The sequence below is a fragment of the Pteropus vampyrus genome, unplaced genomic scaffold, assembly GCF_000151845.1.
Source record: "Pteropus vampyrus isolate Shadow unplaced genomic scaffold, Pvam_2.0 Scaffold92, whole genome shotgun sequence".
NCBI classification, from domain to species: Eukaryota; Metazoa; Chordata; class Mammalia; order Chiroptera; family Pteropodidae; genus Pteropus; species Pteropus vampyrus.
In genome coordinates this window covers 1,886,152-1,903,620 of record NW_011888873.1, presented here as the reverse complement: position 1 = coordinate 1,903,620, position 17,469 = coordinate 1,886,152, and the positions used below count along the sequence as shown (strand labels likewise).

The following is a 17,469-nucleotide window of genomic DNA, read 5'->3' as shown; positions in this document are numbered from 1 at the left end:
TTCTCAGTTGAATTATTAACTGCCAAATGGATTATAAAATAAGACCACAAATGCGTATTTTCTAACAGGACTTATTTATAAATCTGTGGCCCAGCTTCAAAATGTCAAATATTATACTATGTATCATTTAAGTACCTTGAATGCTTAAAGGTCTTTCGAACTTAAACAGGTTAGACTCTCTCACCTCATGCCATGTTGGCTGTAGGCTCAAAAGTGGTAACACGGATCATGGCAGTCTTCAGGAATTATGAGGTTCTGCTAAAAGTTTTAAATCAGGGATCTCCAGCCCCCAGGCCATGGACCAGTACCAGTCCGTGGCCTGTTAGGAACCAGGCAGAAAGAGGTGAGTGGTGGGCAAATGAACGAAGCTTCATGTGTATTCGCTGCTGCTCCCCAGTGTTGGCATCAATGCCTCAGCTCCCCTTCAGATCATGAGGCATTAGATTCTCATACGAGCACCAGTCCCTGGTGCCTAAAAGGTTGGGGACCGCAGCTTAAAATCATAGTTTCTAGAGTTTTGCATGATTTGGAAAGGCTCTGTATTAGCACTGTTAGAGAACTGTGATACTTAGAATTTTATGACAAGTGGACACAGTTCATTGAAAATTGATTAGTAAGCCAGTATTTAATGATTAGGTTCTGTGGAAGACATGGAAAGACAGGAACTTATACTGAAAGAAGCTTAAATGGGGGTAGGGGAGAGGAGTGAAATGGCATTGTTAAATAATGTAATGTTTAATACAATGAATCTTGGTTGAGAAGGACTAGAAGTGAGTAGTTGAAATGCGGGAAAAGGTGGAAGGTAGACCTTGCAAGAAAATAACTAGATCTGAGTATAGAAAGTTATTTGTCAGTATTAGATATACGGGTATAGAACATATCTGCTAACACTTTTCTGTAGCAATTTATCAAGATCTAGAGAAAAAGTCCATTTTGGATCTGACTCAATTTGTGAGCAAGAGGAAAATAATTACAATTTCAAGTGGGGAATGAGGCACTTTGGTTCAGAAGAGCAAGAAGTTCATACAGTCCTAGCTTGCTGAGAAGGACCTGGAGGAAACAAGTTCTTACATCGTAGGCAAAGCCTGAAAGGCAGGCACATGTATATTTCTCCTGCTAGGTGGTTTGAGGGGTACAGGGCCTCTGTACCTTGTCTTTGCCTTCCTTCCCAGGCTCTTCCACCTTCTCACTGCTGCCTTGTTTTACCATAATAGCTAAGGTCTGTTTTACCATATCCAAGGTTACATCTATCCTAATCTAGGAGATATCTCTTAACAGAAATATATGCTAGATGTTACTGCTTCATATGATGGCTACCCAAACATCTTCAGGTTCAAGATGGACACTTACTTGACATTTTTACTGTAACATCTAAGAATTATCTTTTAAAACAAAGTATATTTATGGTTTATAAAGGATTTCCATATTAGCAGACTAGGTAATGCAAACAAATGTGCCCTCTGAAAACAACTAGAAAAGGAGTTCAAACTATTTAAAATAAAAATCTACATGAAGGCACTGGGAGGCTAACAAGGCGTGGAAAATTATGGGACCAAGATTTGGGGAGAAGACAACTCAGAGAAGTGAGTCTGATATTTGGGTCAGTTTTCCCCATCAGGTATTTGCAAACTGTAGAAAATGCAGCTGAGAGGCTGAGAAACAGGAGTCTGAAAGCCTCCGAGAGAGAGAGGGACAAAAACTGGAATCTTTGGCCTGCCAAAGAAGGGCAAGCCTGGTAAACCTGTTCTGGATTGGGATCCCATAAGGGTGACACACTAGCAGTAAGAAATGAATGACTTGACTCTTGCAGTCACTGATACCAACCTTCAGAGCATCTCAATCCCCTCACTGGATTAAGGTGATTTGAGAACAGGAGCACCTCTGCTGCCTGCTAGGAACAAAGTAAATCTTGTCTGGAAGAAAATATCCAGAGCAGGGGCAACACATTTTTTTCTCTGAAGGATGCGATAGTAAATAGTTTTGACTTCGTTGGCCAGATGGTCTTTGACACAACACAGTTCTCAAGACGGATAAGTGTGGCTATGTTCCATAAAACTTTATGTACAGACACTGAAATTTGAATTTCATATAATATGTACATGTCACAAAATGTTTTTGATTTTAAAAACCCATTTAAAAAGGTAAAAGCCACATTAACAGGCTCTAGGTTGCTGAATTTGGCCCATGGGCTATAACTTGCTGCCCTTGATCTAGAGCTTCAAGTTTTTTCTACGAGTTTTCATATACACTATATGACTTTAAAACACATCAAATCAAAAATATAAAGAACTTATGATTTAAGTGGAAATCACAATGGAAACTTCAAATATTTTGAACTTAATGAAAATAAAAATACCACGTTATCAAATCTTGTAAGAAACAGCTAAAGCTATGCTAAGAAATATAAAGCCTTCAGTACATCTATAAGAAAAGAAAAACTGAAAATCACTGAACTATACATCCATTTCAAGTTAGAAAAATAAGAGCAAATTAAACTCAAAAGAGTAAAACTCTAATAAGATAGCAGTAGAATTGGTGAAAAAGAGACAATCAACTGCCAGCTGAACTGTGTAAGTGTGAATGGCAAAATTTTTAGAAAGTAATATAGCAGAATATCTTTGTGCCCTCAGGTAAATTAAAATTTCAAAATATAACATTTTCAAAAGTGCCATAAAAGACAAGACTGATAAAGCAGAGTAAGTAAAATTAAGAAATTCTGTTCAGAGACATCATTCATAGTGAAAAGGTAAGACAGACTAGGATAAAGTCTTTGAAACATAACTCACACCAGTACTGTGTTATATACAGAACACATAACAAATTAACAAGAAAAACATTCGACCAAAAGAAAAATAGTCAAAAAGCTTGAAAAGGCACTTCACAAAAGATATCTCAATGGCCAATAAACATGAAAAAGTGTTCAATCTGATCATTAGAGTAGTGCAGTTAAAATCATGAGATACTATTACATACCCACCCAAATGGTTAAACTTAAAGACTGATACTAAATATCAGAACAAGGAGTGACAGTAACTAATACACTTGTGTGGGAGAGTAAATTGGTACACTCACTCTGGAAAGCTCTGACATTACCTACTAAATATGTAGATTCTATGACCCAGCAGCTCCCCTCCTAAAAATATGCCCAACCTAAATGCATGCAGAGGTATATAAGAAATACCTTCAAAAATCTTCATAATAGTTTTATTTGTAATAATCAAAACCTGGAAACCAACTCGAATGCTCATTAACCACAGAATAGATAAATAAATTATGGTATATTCATACTAGTATACAGAAATGAGAACAAGCTAATTGCAGTTACTCGTGACATGGAAGAATCTCGCAAACATAAATATGATCAGCAAAAGCGGCCAGACACAAAAGAATATAATTCCATTTAGATGACATTAAAAAAAACAAAACAAAACAGTCAAGACTTAAAAGTTAAGATAGTAGTTACCTCTTGGCAGGCAAAGAGAGTAATGACAAGGGATCCTGTGAGTTCTGGCAATATTCTAGCGGTGACTCAGGTGTTTACTTTGTGAGAACATGAGTCGTATGTTTGTAAGTTTTGTGCCCTTTTCTGTATTTCTGTTAATATTTAAACAACAAAATCTATGAAATGTCATTTTCTTGTGGATATTCACCTAAAAGTCCACATCCCTCTCACATTCCCCAAAATATAATTTCAAGTAAAAATTCAAATTAATGGTAGAATTCAGTTTTTCTAGTTAGTAATACATAACTACATGGGAAGCAGGTATATTTGCTTACATAATTCTGGATATTTTCTCCTTTCTCAGAATGAAATAAAGCATACTCCAAACCTGAAGGTCAGCTATAATCCCAATATATGAAATAAATGTGATATGTGATTTTTTTTGTGAAGACTATCATTATAATATACTCTAAGAATTCAGAAACATAGTTTTTAATCATTTTTGGTGACTATACAAATTCTTTTACTGTCTTATAATAGGAAATGTGAAATTAGGTTCATAAGAAAAAACCCTGTCTCTCGTTATAGTAAAATAGTGACATGTTACTTCACAGTGGATTAAAAAACAGTAACCAGAATTTTTAAACCAAATAAAATTTTCTGGTATAATAATGTTATTTGCTATAAGCATCCTTTACTTTCATAGTTGGAGCTCAAATATATTACTGCAGGAACGACTCAGTGATTTATTCCAATAGCATTGTTGTTATTAAACTCTTATCAAAAAAATCCTAAACTGATGTTTTAGCAGCAAGTTTTGAAAAGAATATTTCTTATCACTCATAAGACATATAATACATATGAAATGTTGATATAGACAGATATATGTAAAAAACACTCCTTCAGTCTATAAGTGTCCATTGTAGTATCCTAACAGGTTTATAGAACAAATTAGATAATGTAGTTTAAAGAGTGATGATCAAGAATGGAACAGTAAGCAAACTCTTTAAAAACTCTATAAATAACTAATGCCCTCCTTTCAATTTCATTCTAACTCTTAGTCTTATAAGGCACGAAAAGTTATTATTCTAATTTTTAAAATGGGAACAAAACCATGCATTTGAGAGATAGACACAGAATCAAAATTCAGTTATTTTAAGTCTTTTATTTCTTCCTTCACTGTGCCAAGCTAGTTCTTCATGTTTAAAACACACTACAATGGACTGAAAAATTTAAAAACGATACTGATTTTAAGTTTCTTATGAATCTTTATTCATGGAACTAAAGTAGCCATTAGCAGTAAGCATATTTTCTAGGATGGTATACAATTACTTATAGGTAAAGACTTTGGCATTAAGATATTAAACATTTTATGAATTTAATTATCAAAATATAATAAACCTGTATCTCCAACATTGTATTGGTCATAATACTTTTCACAGTGTGCAGTATTTGAGTCTGAAGATGAGAAGCACACAATGACCTCCTTTTAAAGTTGCCTAAATATCCATTTTGGATATTTGGGTTAATGGGTTGAAAACAACTGCATTACACTATATTTATAAGCAAACTAGAAAAACTTTATTTGGAGTAGTAGTTAAGAAAAGTAGCTTTTTATGGAGAGTAAAAAAAGTAGGGAAAGCATGAAAGAACAGCTCTCCTTAGGAAATACTTTTAGTTCAAAGTCTTTAATAGAACCTTATTAAAAAGGAGGCAACATTAGTTTAACATTTGACAGGTATGAAAATAATTCTCAATAGGAATCTTGCCTAATAATTTAGACCTTGGGTTGATATAATTTCTGGTTGCAGATATAAATCTTCACAGTATATATATTAAGGTACAGTGAACCAAATATAAAGTAGTGCTTTGAAAATGAAAATAGTATACTTAAGATTCCTTCAAAAAAATGCCTCAAACCATAACAACTTCAAAGTACCTTGACTTATGAGAATATCACATTTTTCAACTTCTATCCTTATACTTATCGTATATAAGTAATCATGACAAGTTGTAAATTCTGCTTTAAAAAAAAAAAATTGTTGCTTTTCCCAACTTTTACTTCAAGATGAATCACTGTTATACTTAGATGAACCTCCCCTCTCAATGCAGTAAAAACTAAAGGCATTAAATTAGTATCTAAAATCAAAGTTTTAGATACTTATCTATGAAATTATATATTATACTTGACATATGGCAGCAAAACCATGTAAAATGTTTTCAGAGACTAATGCCATTATGAACATTAAAAGCTTTCATGTATATTTTCCCCTAACAACTTAAAAATCAATTTTAAAATATTGGCTAATCACTACTGGACAGATGTTCAAATGCTGAGTTTTAAATTCAGCATTATCTTATCCTTCCTTAAAGACAGGTCGTTATACAAACACTAAAAGTGCAATAAGTTAAAAAACCAAATCTTGGATTAGTATAGCTAAAGTTTATGTATAAAGCAGAATACTAAATGATGTAAAAACCTGTTCACTATAACAGAGAGCACCAAATAACAATGAATGAACATCGTAGCCCAAAAAAAGAAGCACAAAAATCTCAGTCAGGTTGTATTCACATGAAGTGTTTTTTTTAGCTCCACTGTTCCCATGCTTCACATGCCCTATCCTAAACAGAACCTATCAATACAAACTAAGACCAAGAGATTCTGAATTGATGTTTAGTGAATGCAGTTTGGCTTTCTTCTAAAGGGGTTAAGAAAAGTTAAGTTCAGCATACATGCTATAGTGCTTGAGTTAACCCAGAAAAATACAAATCTTCTTCTTGTGGCTACAGATCAAATATGTCTATTAAAAAAAGGTTTGGCATTTAACATGGAAACTTTCCAATACATTCTAAAGATATACTGAAAAGGCCAGTAATGAGAAACAGTGATAACTGGGACAGCAAAGCAACTGTGACCGAGATGCACTTTGTTGGATAAAATAAGCACCTATAGATTGCCAGAAAAATACTCTAATTTCAAAAGTCAACTGTATTACACCCTATTTGGCATTACTAACTCCATTAAGATTACTAGTCCTTTAAAAGTGGAACTGGCAAAAATATTTCCAGGATTCAATCTGTAAGCCCAAACCAAAACAAGACAAGAAAATTAGCAGACATTTAAAGTAGTCTCAACGAATATGTGATTTTTCTCCCCTTTACATTTTAGTTTTCTTTTTCAGCTCTTAAAAACTCTAGCTGGGATTGCTAAAGTTGTGAGACAATGTATTTCTTATTTATCTTCTTTTACTACAATAAATACTAAATATAACACAACTTGTTAATAGTATCACTTAAAACACCGTTCTGACACAACTCAGGATCTGCTTAGTCTTCAAACTGGTAGTGCTATTTTGCTGATTCGACAAATACTTGTCTTTATGATGTACTGATCCTTGGACAAACTATTCATAATGCAGTAGATTGTAGCTCTAAAGCCTACCTCATTTCTCAGAATCATTAACAGCATTTTACTTGAATGTATAAAAACATGAAAGAAGGGCTTCTAAGTTGAACTTCCTAATACTCACAGTTTGAAATGGTTTGGAATAGTTGATTAAATTTTTAAGATCTAACTGAGCACACCTACACAGAGGTAGTAGATATCTCTGGCAAATCATGAGGATTGCTCCAGTACAAGCTTCTCTCAATCTACTTATCAAATCTAAATCAGCTCTACCAATGAAAACAAATTTCAAGATTTGTTTTATGATAAGAAAGTATAACTGACAATCAAGTTATGAGTCACAACACCTAAATTCTGAAACAAAAAGAAAACAAAGCCAGTCAAATTTAAGAGCTATGCTCATAGTTTAAAGTTTACAACAAATGGAAAAAAACAACCAAAGAAACCATAAAATGAGACCTTCGTAGTTAACATCTTAGGTCCAACGTGCAGTGATACTATCATAACTGTTTTTGTCAGCATGACAGCAGAATCAATTTCTATGTTGAGAAAATATACATGCATACTACCATTTCTCTGTTAAATACGTATACAGCTCATATAAATACATCTTCATAGGAAACACTGATTTTACTTGGTCTTTTTTTGAAAACAATTTTGCATTGAATTATAATAAATTACAACTCACTGTTGTATACCTTAAAATTCTTAAAAGTTATTATAGTATTTGGTTATTACACAGAGAATTATAGTAATATACAAGAGCACTTCAAAAAGAATTGGATGAACAGTGTTTAAAATAAAAAGTTTTTATAACCAAGCTGTACGGACATTAGGGGGCTTAGGTCTCAGCAACAGGCCGCCTGATGTGTCAAAAACTGATCGCTCACTCTTACAACTGAGACCACTGGTAGCACTGGATGTCCTAGAAGCGCCTCCTGAAAATACATGAAAAATAAGAAATAATTTGAATTATTTAAACTAAATATAAAAATTATCATCTGATAAACTTCCTCTCCTAATTTTAAGTCCAGACTAAATTTTTCTTCTCTCACGTGTTTAATAGTCTAATATAATTTTCAACCAGAAATGTACTTCAGAGTTCAACATGGCCAGACTCTATGGGATTTTGATTCAATAGATTTGGGGTGGAAAAAAATGTTTTAAAAAGTTTCTGAAATGATTCAAGTGGAAAAAAAAATCTCTGTATAACCATTTATACATTTATTCAACAAATAATTTACCACATTCAAGACATAATACTAAGTATGAGTTGTTGGATCAAGACGCTATCTTAGTCACTATACCAAGGAAGTGATACTTGGAGAAAAAAATGAATGGAATTACTAGTCATTTGATTATTTAAGACTCACATGAGTACTAGGAAGTTGTGGCACTTTAAGTGGTTCCAACTTTCTTTTAGTATTGGCTTCTATTTTTCATAGTTCAGAATGCATACATGAAGTAACAGGACAGATTTGTGTAATGGAAGAGGTCTGGCCTTTTTGTGTGTTGCATAACTTAGCACTAAGTGGTCACTCTGTGCCTACATTCTTTGAGATACATCACTGACTAGATGTGTAACTGATCACATATCAAACATTAAGAGGGACTATATCTGATGACTCCACAGATTGCTAATTTTTGTTTTAGTTACTCAATGAGGAAGACAAAGTACATCTGAGGGCTGAAGATATTACCAAAATTCTCCACTGGCCAGGCAGAATGTTTCGGCAACATTTAAATGGCACATCTATTCATTTCTTCCTTTAATAAACATATTGAAATTAAGTCTCCCTTCCATTATCTAAGAAAACTACTGATATTTTCAATTTTCTTTTTTCCTGGTTTTCTTCCTATGTTGCCACTACCTGCTGTAAATGAAACCTGAGATTAAGTGAATTAACACAAGGCAAACAAAATTCATTCCAGAAGTCAGCATTTTAAAACTCTGTCATAAAAACATAACATTAAAAAAAGATTAGAGATACAAACAAGTACAAAATAATTTTGAATGTGCTCACTTAATGGGCTATATTGGCCAAGAGTCGACCTCACTCGTCTTGAGGATGGTGATGAGGTAAGATAACCCATGTTGCGATGATAGTCCATCAGTTGCTCTGAGCGTTTCATACCAACTGTTGGTTTCACAGCTTCAAGTCTTTTCAATAAAGCCTTCATTTAAAGACAATCAATTTGAAATTCAATGTTAGATAAATAACAATATTTTTAAAAAAGGCAAATACTTATACTATGTAAAAAAATATTTCAAATAATATACCTTTAGGAAATTTTAAGGATTTTCACCTATTGTATAACTAACCAAAACCACTATGATTTTAACAACGGATTACAGGCGCAGCTTTCTTTTACGTCAGGTTACAATCTTAGAAAAGGTGCTGTAAGTTTTAATACATTAAACCCGATTTTCTCATAGAAATGACATAATGGGAATCATAATGTTAAGAGCCCTGAAATAACCATAAACATCAAAACTTCTATAAATTCTATATATGATTATAGAGCGGTGGCTTTTGACCTGTTCCGACTTCCTAACAGTGCCTCTAGGGCGAGTAGGACTTGAGGAAAAGCCAAGTGGATAGAGCTCTTAGGTCTCTCACTACTAATTTCTACCAACCCAACTATGCTTTCTGAATTGTCTTTTATATTCTTTATGTTATATGGTATCATTATATTATCTTTATATTATGGTGGATTCATATTATCATTTCTTCCTAAAATCTAGTTTGGGAGGTAAAAATGGTTATGCTGCAAAGAAGTTTGAAAATCAACTACCACAGAATATAAAACTTTTTAAAGGATATCTAAACCAACTAGCCAAGGCAACATAATATCCAATAACATGGCATTTTCTTTAACATGATTAGTAAGAGTCTAATATATATGTTCTGAATTTTATTTTCTTTCTTCACAAATCAGAAGGTGAAGGTGTTTCTTTTGTTTGATTTTCTCAGGTATCATTGAGAAAGGATTATTCAAGCAGATCAATGGATTGAGGAACTGATCCATGGTTGTGTTTCATTGTTTTCTTTATTGATTTAAAATTTCTCTGTAGCACGTTGAATTTTACCTGAAAAGAGAATGCTATTCTTCACCAAGATTCACATTAAAAAATAAGCCTCATAGTTTGTCATAGGACAAGTTTCCTCTACACAATCTTTTTCTCTTCTTCTTCAATTTATTTTCCTTTTATTGTGGTAAAATATACACAAAATAAAATTTACCATTTTAAGCATTAATTCAGTGGCATTTAGTTCATTCACATCATTGTGAACCATCACCATGAAACGTTTCCAGAACTTTTTCCCAACCTAGTGTTTTGCTTTTAGCATTTTCAACCCCTACCCTTCTATTCTGAGGTTCCATTATCAGTGTTCCTGAGCAATCCCAGAGAAGGAATAGATGATGGAAGAATAAATCAAAACATACAGGGGAAAAGCTATTTAGAAAAGAGAGCGAAGGAAGATGTTATAGAAATAAACAGAACTTGGGAGACAAATGGTGGATGTGCAGAACACATGAAGAAACAGACATACTAACTAAGAACTTAGCCTGCCAACTATTCTTTCTGCATGCAACACACTTCCTCAGTTTACAGCTTTCCAAGGCTAGAAAAGAGTCAACTGCTCAGGGAAGCCTTACCCAACTAGTTAGTGGTTTTCTTTGCTGAGTTGAGAGTTACGATTTAAACATGGTTCCATCTATAAAGTCTATGTTCTTTCCGTCACGTGTCTTTCTCTTTTTGTAGACAGAGAAGTTGTATAATTTAGGAGGCAAAACCTCCTAAGATTGTATCTTCTCTATCTAGTTTTTAAATGCTGTGAGCTATGTAAGATAGTGGAAGGAATATAAGAAAAAATATAGAATACTGCCATCTATAATTTGTAACTTAGCTGGGATGATAATAGCATTGCAGGTTTAAGACATTTATCAGGTCTAAGACTGATTAAAAAACTTCCTATGTATCACACATATCAATGTATTTTACTGGGGAGAGCAACATTTTATGTTTTATCTAATTATCTATTATTAACTACCTATTGAGATGTACAGGGTGAAATGGATGGGACAGAAAACTTGTTATTTTCAGTTACCTACTAATTTTGCTTTTTTACTGGTGGAAGTTTCAATACTTTTTAGATAAACTCTTAAAGTTTATTTGGTTGGATGTGTATTTTTCCTTCATAAAATTTTAAGAAACTTACAATGCATATTAATCAGATGTAAAACATATAAATATCATCAAAATCAATTCTGAAATAATTTCACAATAAGGCCAAAAGTAAACCCATTATTCTGCAGATTTACATGCAGAAACTCGGGAGAAATAAGAGAATGCTTTGGCTCAGCCATCCAAACCACATGGAACCATACCATGTTATCAGTCTGTGTCATATGAATTAAATAAGCTAAGCAAAAGCTAAAGGAATGATTTCAGATAGAAATAGCTCTTGCTTGTATAAATGATATCAAAATATGAATAATTACAGTATAAAACCTAAAGTCAAAAGTATATATATTTCAAGGAGGAAAAAGAATGGCATAGATGATAGAGGCTCTGTTCATCTCTCTGGAGACCAAATTAAAGTTGTGATGGAAACAAGGAGCAGCAGCAAGGAAAAATCATCTGAGATCTTGATGAACAAGCCATACAACGAGGGAGAAATCCAAGAAATCACCCTGCAACGGCAGAAGGTAGGAGAGGGCAAGGACACGAGGTTACCCAGTCTAGAGCAGCGAGTGAGATGGAGGCTGTGGCAGAGGCAGCTGCAGCGGCAGATGCCTCTTAAAGGGGCTGCGGCGTGAGTGGATTTTTGCGGTAACGGACCTGCTTGCTCTGAGTACCAGTGCCCATTTGGCTGTGCTCAGGGTGCACCAGGGACTTACAGGGAGACACTGTCAGAGTGAGGGCCAAGGTGAGACATGCTCTGTACAGAAGTGCTGGTGGTCTCCATTGTTCTCTGTTGAGCCCTCTCTGTTTCCAGTGCACCGGACACAGTGCTGCCATAGCCGTGACATCATCAAACTGGATAACAGAGGTCGCTCCACCCAGAGAGTCCCCTGAAACCACGCCTCTCCCAACTCACGGCTCCACCTAAGCCACATCCAGGTACATATACCCTCAGTAAGTCAGGTGCTCCTTGCTGAGCAGTGCCTAGACTCACTCTGGAGGCAGCTGGCCTTGGTTTCTGGCATGGCCTTTTGAGGCAACTATAAACACAGCATTTGTGTATTGCTTGCTGAATCTTAACAGGTGGCCCTGGAGGGGTAGAGGCTTGGGCTAAGTATGGCCTGCAGCTCAACCCCTCTCAGGACTGTGCCACTGGACACCTACTTCACAAATCCACACTAGTAAGACTAGGAGCTTTGCTTAGTACAAAGAAACAGACACAGAAAGGCAGCCAAAATGGGAAGACAAAGAAGCAGACACCATATGAGAGAACAGAACAGAGATCCAGCTATGATGGAGTCAAGTAATCTAACAGATGCAGAGTTCAAAACACTAGTTACAAAGATGCTCAATGAACTTTTGGGAAGTGTAGATAAATTCAGGGAGAACTTCAACAAAGAGATAAAAAACATAAATATGGAAATGGAAATTATAAAGAACCAGTCTGAAATGAAGAACACATTATCTGAGATGAGAAATATATTAAATGGAATAAACAAAAGAATAAACAAAGTGAATAAAGAAAAGGATCAAATGTCCTATCTAGAGGATGGGAAAGCCAAGGACACTCAATCAGAATGGCAAGAGATGTGATGCCAAAACTAAAAGAATTTAAGGGGCATATAGGACAGTATTATGGGTCCAAATATCCGTACTTGAAGAAAATCAAAATGTTGAACAGCTATTTGAAGAAATAATGATGGAAAACTTCCCTAACTTGGTGAAGAAAATGGACATAAAACCCCAGGAAGCTCAGAGAATCCCAAAAACCAGGGATCCAAAAGGGTCCACACCAAGACACATCACAATTAAAATGCCAAAGGTTAAATACAAAGAGAGAATCTTAAAAGCAGCAAGAGAAGAACAGATAGTTACCTATAAGGGAACACTATAAGACTGGCAGCTGATTTCTCAAAAGAAACTATGCAGGACAGAAGGGCTTGGCAAAAAATATTTGACAGGATGAAGACCCAGGATCTACAATACTTTATCCAGACAAGTTATCACTTAGAGTTGAAGGACAGATAAAGAGCTTTCCAGATAAAAATAAGCTAAAGGAATTTATCACACCAAGCCACTATTACAGGAAATGTTGGAGGGGCTTCTTTAAGAAGAAAAAACATGTATCAAAAACAGGAATAAAGAATGGTAACAACTACATTCCTATCAATAAGTACCTTAAATGGAAAAGAATTAAGTGCTCCAAGCAAAAGATAGAGTGGCTGAAAGGATAAGAAAACAAGACCCATACATATGCTGCCTACGAGAGACTCACTTCAGATTAAAAGACACATACAGACTAAAAGGAAGGGGATGGAAAAAGATATTGATTTAAATACCTAGAAGGTATTTAAGTCAGACAGAGAATGATAAACTCTATGATTTCACTTAGATGCGGAATCTAAGGAATAAAAAGAACGAATTAATCAAAAACAGACTCACAAATATAGTGGACAATTTGGTGATGGACAGAGGGGAGGGGGGTTTGAGGAGCTGGGAGAATGGGGTGAAGGATTAAAGAAGTACAAATTAGTACCTGATGGATGGTCATGGGTATGGGGAGCACAGCATAGCGAATGCAGTTAGGATTAATACGTTGGCTACGTGGAGGGTCAGGGGAGGGAGGGAGCAATTGGGGGGATTGTTTTTACGAACTCTATAGATGTCTAACCAATGAACTGTATACTTGAAACTAATTAAAATAAATTTTTAGAAAGCACATACATTTCAGTTTAGTAATCTATTTGATACGCCTCCATAAAACTTAAAAATGATAGTTCAAAATGTTGTAACATGTGTAATAGACTGAATAAAAATGTAAACTCTCTAGTAGTAAAGACCTGGATTTAAATCCTAGCTTTATTATTGATTGTGTTACCTTGGTCAAATGACTTAATAGGGAACTATCCTCACAATGAAATAACTTCACAGAATCAGTTTTGAGTAATAAGTGAGCTAATATACATGAATTGCTCAGAACAGTGCCTGGCATATACAGGAAAAACTTATTAAATATGAATGCTATCATTAATGTTGCTTCATATTATTTTCTAGCTGTTTAACAAGTAATAGTATTATCTTTCCAGCTAAGTTATAAATTACTTGACAAGGCATTATTTAATATATTTTCAATATTCTTTGCAGTGTCTTAGACATCTTTGCAGAATTGAAAAATGGTAAGAATGGTTACTTATATTCCAATTTGTTTTACAAAATTTTAGAATTGCTACTCGAATCTGATTCTAATAATGAATCCAAATATTTCTTTTTTTTTTTTTTTTTATCTTGGAAGTATTATTGTTTTTGGAAAGAAAATTAACCCAGCCTGAATCCTGTCTGTCTTCTGAGGTAGAAAAGTTAAAACAAATGAATGAATAATTAATGCGTTAAAGATTTCTACAGCTGTCAGCAGAGGAATTGCTTAATTGTTTGTAAAGTGATAAAGCAAAGACCCTGAAGGGATTAAAGACTAACAACTGTCCTATAGCTGGGAAAAATCAAGACTGTTCCCCAATTTTCTACAGCTGGAGTCATACTTAGTTATCATTAGCTTTATTTCTTCTATGGAAGGAGAAAACAGACACTAAGTAGAGAAGAAGGAAAACCAGGTTGAATAAACTGTAAATTATTTCAAGATCTTAGAATAAAGGTACCGATTATTCAAAAGATTAATACTTATAGCAGGTATAAGATTTGCTATAAATCTTCATCTTTATGAAAACATATCACTCTGCTTTTAATAGCCTTCACATTCTAAGAGCTCTAAAATTACTCTCCTAGACCAGCAAAGAACAGGAGAGGATTTTATTTTTATTTAATGTTTTTAAGATCAGTTGGAATTTTCTAAATTTATATGTGCATTACTTTTATTTTAAAAATAATATTTTAACACAGGAACTCCTGAGTGGAAAAATTATGGTCTACTTTATTGTCTACTTATTTTTCTCTAGATTTAAAATTAAAATAAGTTAACTCCATTTGAACTCTAGGCTCTAATCCTGATACATTCCTATAGGAATCTTACTTCTTCCCTCATCAATTACTACCACCCCCCCCCCCGCTCCTTCTTTCACAGCTCAGGAAACTTGATATACATTTAAAAGAATGAAATAGTCTCATTTCTTTTAGAGAGTAAAGCGAAACTATAAACTACATATCCTTGCTGACCCTCTCTTCTTCTGCTAAGATTATTCCTATGCTCTTTCATAAAAATATGATTCATATTATGTTCAGATGAAGATATTTCAAGATTCAAGAAATAAAAAATTAGTCCCATTTTTGGAAATAATAAAGTTCTAATATAATTGAATCTATATGTAGCAAGCACTCCCTCTACTGGACAAAATTACTTTTTCTTCATTATTCCTTTGATTTATTTCCCTTGTGAATGAGAGGGAAAGGTATATTTGCCTATTGAAACAAATAATGAAGATCTCAAACTAAACCAGAAAGACAGATTAACACCATGCTTTTAACACTAAAGCTCATGACTCAATTTTATACAATATCTCTCCTCTCTTTTTCTACCTCCTCTGCACAGCACTACTTCTTTGTCTTGAATTATATGCATCTGAACAGCCTCTGGATTGGTAACATGCAACAGAAATGGAACAGAAATGCTTTAGCCATCATGCTGTTTAGCCATGTGAATTGATCTCTATCACTAGAGATGAAGAAAGTGAAGAAATACAAATCATAAAAATTATAAAGTAATGGCCTCTGCTTGTGCAGTACATCTGACACAGAACTATAAAAGTGTGTGTATGTGTACATGTGCATGGACACATGTGTTTTGACTATGAACAGCCTAGCAAACAAATTAAAAAGTATATCAGCTCACACTGAAGAATGATTAGAGGCAATGTGGCTCTACATATGGGTTTGTTAGGTGGCTGGTTATAAAATATATATACAAAAATCAATAGTTCAAAAGTAAGCAGTTGGAAAATGTAATAAAATAATCATGCACAATAGCATATAATATATAGTTTTGAAGAAAATTACGAAACCTTACTAAGATAGAATATAAGACAACTTGAATAAATGAGACAACATACCATATTTTTGGCAAGGAAGGTAATATTTTAAGAGTGCTACTCCACAATTAAAATATAAATTTAACACAATTCCAATGAAAATTTATAATAGGTTTTTTAAAAAAAGAATCAGTCTTTATGAAGAATAAATGCAAAAGAAAAGCCAAGAAAAGTTTTAAAAGATACAGAGTTAGCTTTATTTTGGTTTATAGAATAAAGGGTTAAACATAAATCTGGAAGATTAGCTTTCCTTACAAAATGTAATAAATGATATTTTATAATAAATTATATTTACTTTCTTGTTTAATTTTAAGCTACTTTTTTCACTTCTGTATGAATTAGTTTTTTATTCAGAGCTGCACTGTCCAAGGTCATTGGCTACAGAGCATTTGAAATGTGGCTTGTCTAAATTGAGATGTACTCTAAGTGTAAAATATACAACAGATTTCAAAGGCAGTACTAAAAAAAAAAACCCAAGCAAAATAGCTCATCATTAATTTTTAATATTGCTTACATGTTAAAATGTAGTATCTTGAATTTATTCAGTTAAATAAAATATTATATCAGAATAATTTCACCTGTTTCTTTTGACCTTTTTGACTACTGGAAAATTTTAAATTATATTATGTGGCTCGCATTATGTTTCTAATGTTCTTGAGTATGACAAATAAGATCTTTCTATAAAATGGAGAAAAATTACTAAGTATATGAGGTAAAGATAAAATAGTGATAATTTTCCATTGTTTATAGCTTGAATATACAACTGATTTGGGGGATAATAAAAGCTATAAACAGAAACGGCTAACAGTTTTCATCTTATTCAGATACAGAATAGCCACTAGATATTAATGCTTCCAACTTTTCAAAAGTAAAAGTTTGTTCCTTGAACAGATAAACTTAAAATTACCATATGACCCAGCAATTCTACTCTTAGGTATATACCCACAGGAACTGAAAGCATGGACTTGAACAGATACTTTTATGTCAGTGTTCTCTAGCATTATTCTCAATAACCAAAAGGTAGAAACAACCCAAGTGTCCATCAACAGATGAATGGATAATCAAAATGTGGCACATATATATAGCAGAATATTATTCAGCCATAAAAAGTAATAAAATTCTGATATAGGCTATAACATGGATGAACCTTGAAAACATTATACTAGGTGAAAAAAGCCAGACACAAAACAATAAATACTGTATTATTCCACTTACATGAAATATTTGCAATAGACAAATTCTTAAAGACAGAAAATAGATTAACAGAGGTTACCAAGGGCTGAGGGGAAGGGAGAATGGAAAGTATTATTTAACAGGTCCAGAGTATAGATAGTATTAAGGTTGCACAATACTGTGAATGTAATTAATGCCACTGAATTGAACAATTAAAAAC

At 33.7% G+C, this 17,469-nt stretch overlaps 1 protein-coding gene across 2 annotated transcripts in view; it reads right to left on the bottom strand.

Moving 5' to 3' along the window:
* Nucleotides 1-4,587: 4,587 nt before the first annotated feature.
* CFAP97 (cilia and flagella associated protein 97) overlaps nucleotides 4,588-17,469 on the bottom strand; it is a 29,970-nt gene continuing 17,088 nt past the window's right edge. For both annotated transcript variants that reach the window (XM_011364012.2, XM_011364011.2), the window contains exons 4-5: nucleotides 8,873-9,023; nucleotides 4,588-7,786 (exon numbers count right to left, since the gene is read on the bottom strand). In XM_011364012.2, coding sequence (XP_011362314.1) covers nucleotides 7,659-7,786; nucleotides 8,873-9,023 — 279 coding nt within the window. In that variant the 3' untranslated portion in view covers nucleotides 4,588-7,658. The remainder of the gene's footprint in view (nucleotides 7,787-8,872; nucleotides 9,024-17,469) is intronic.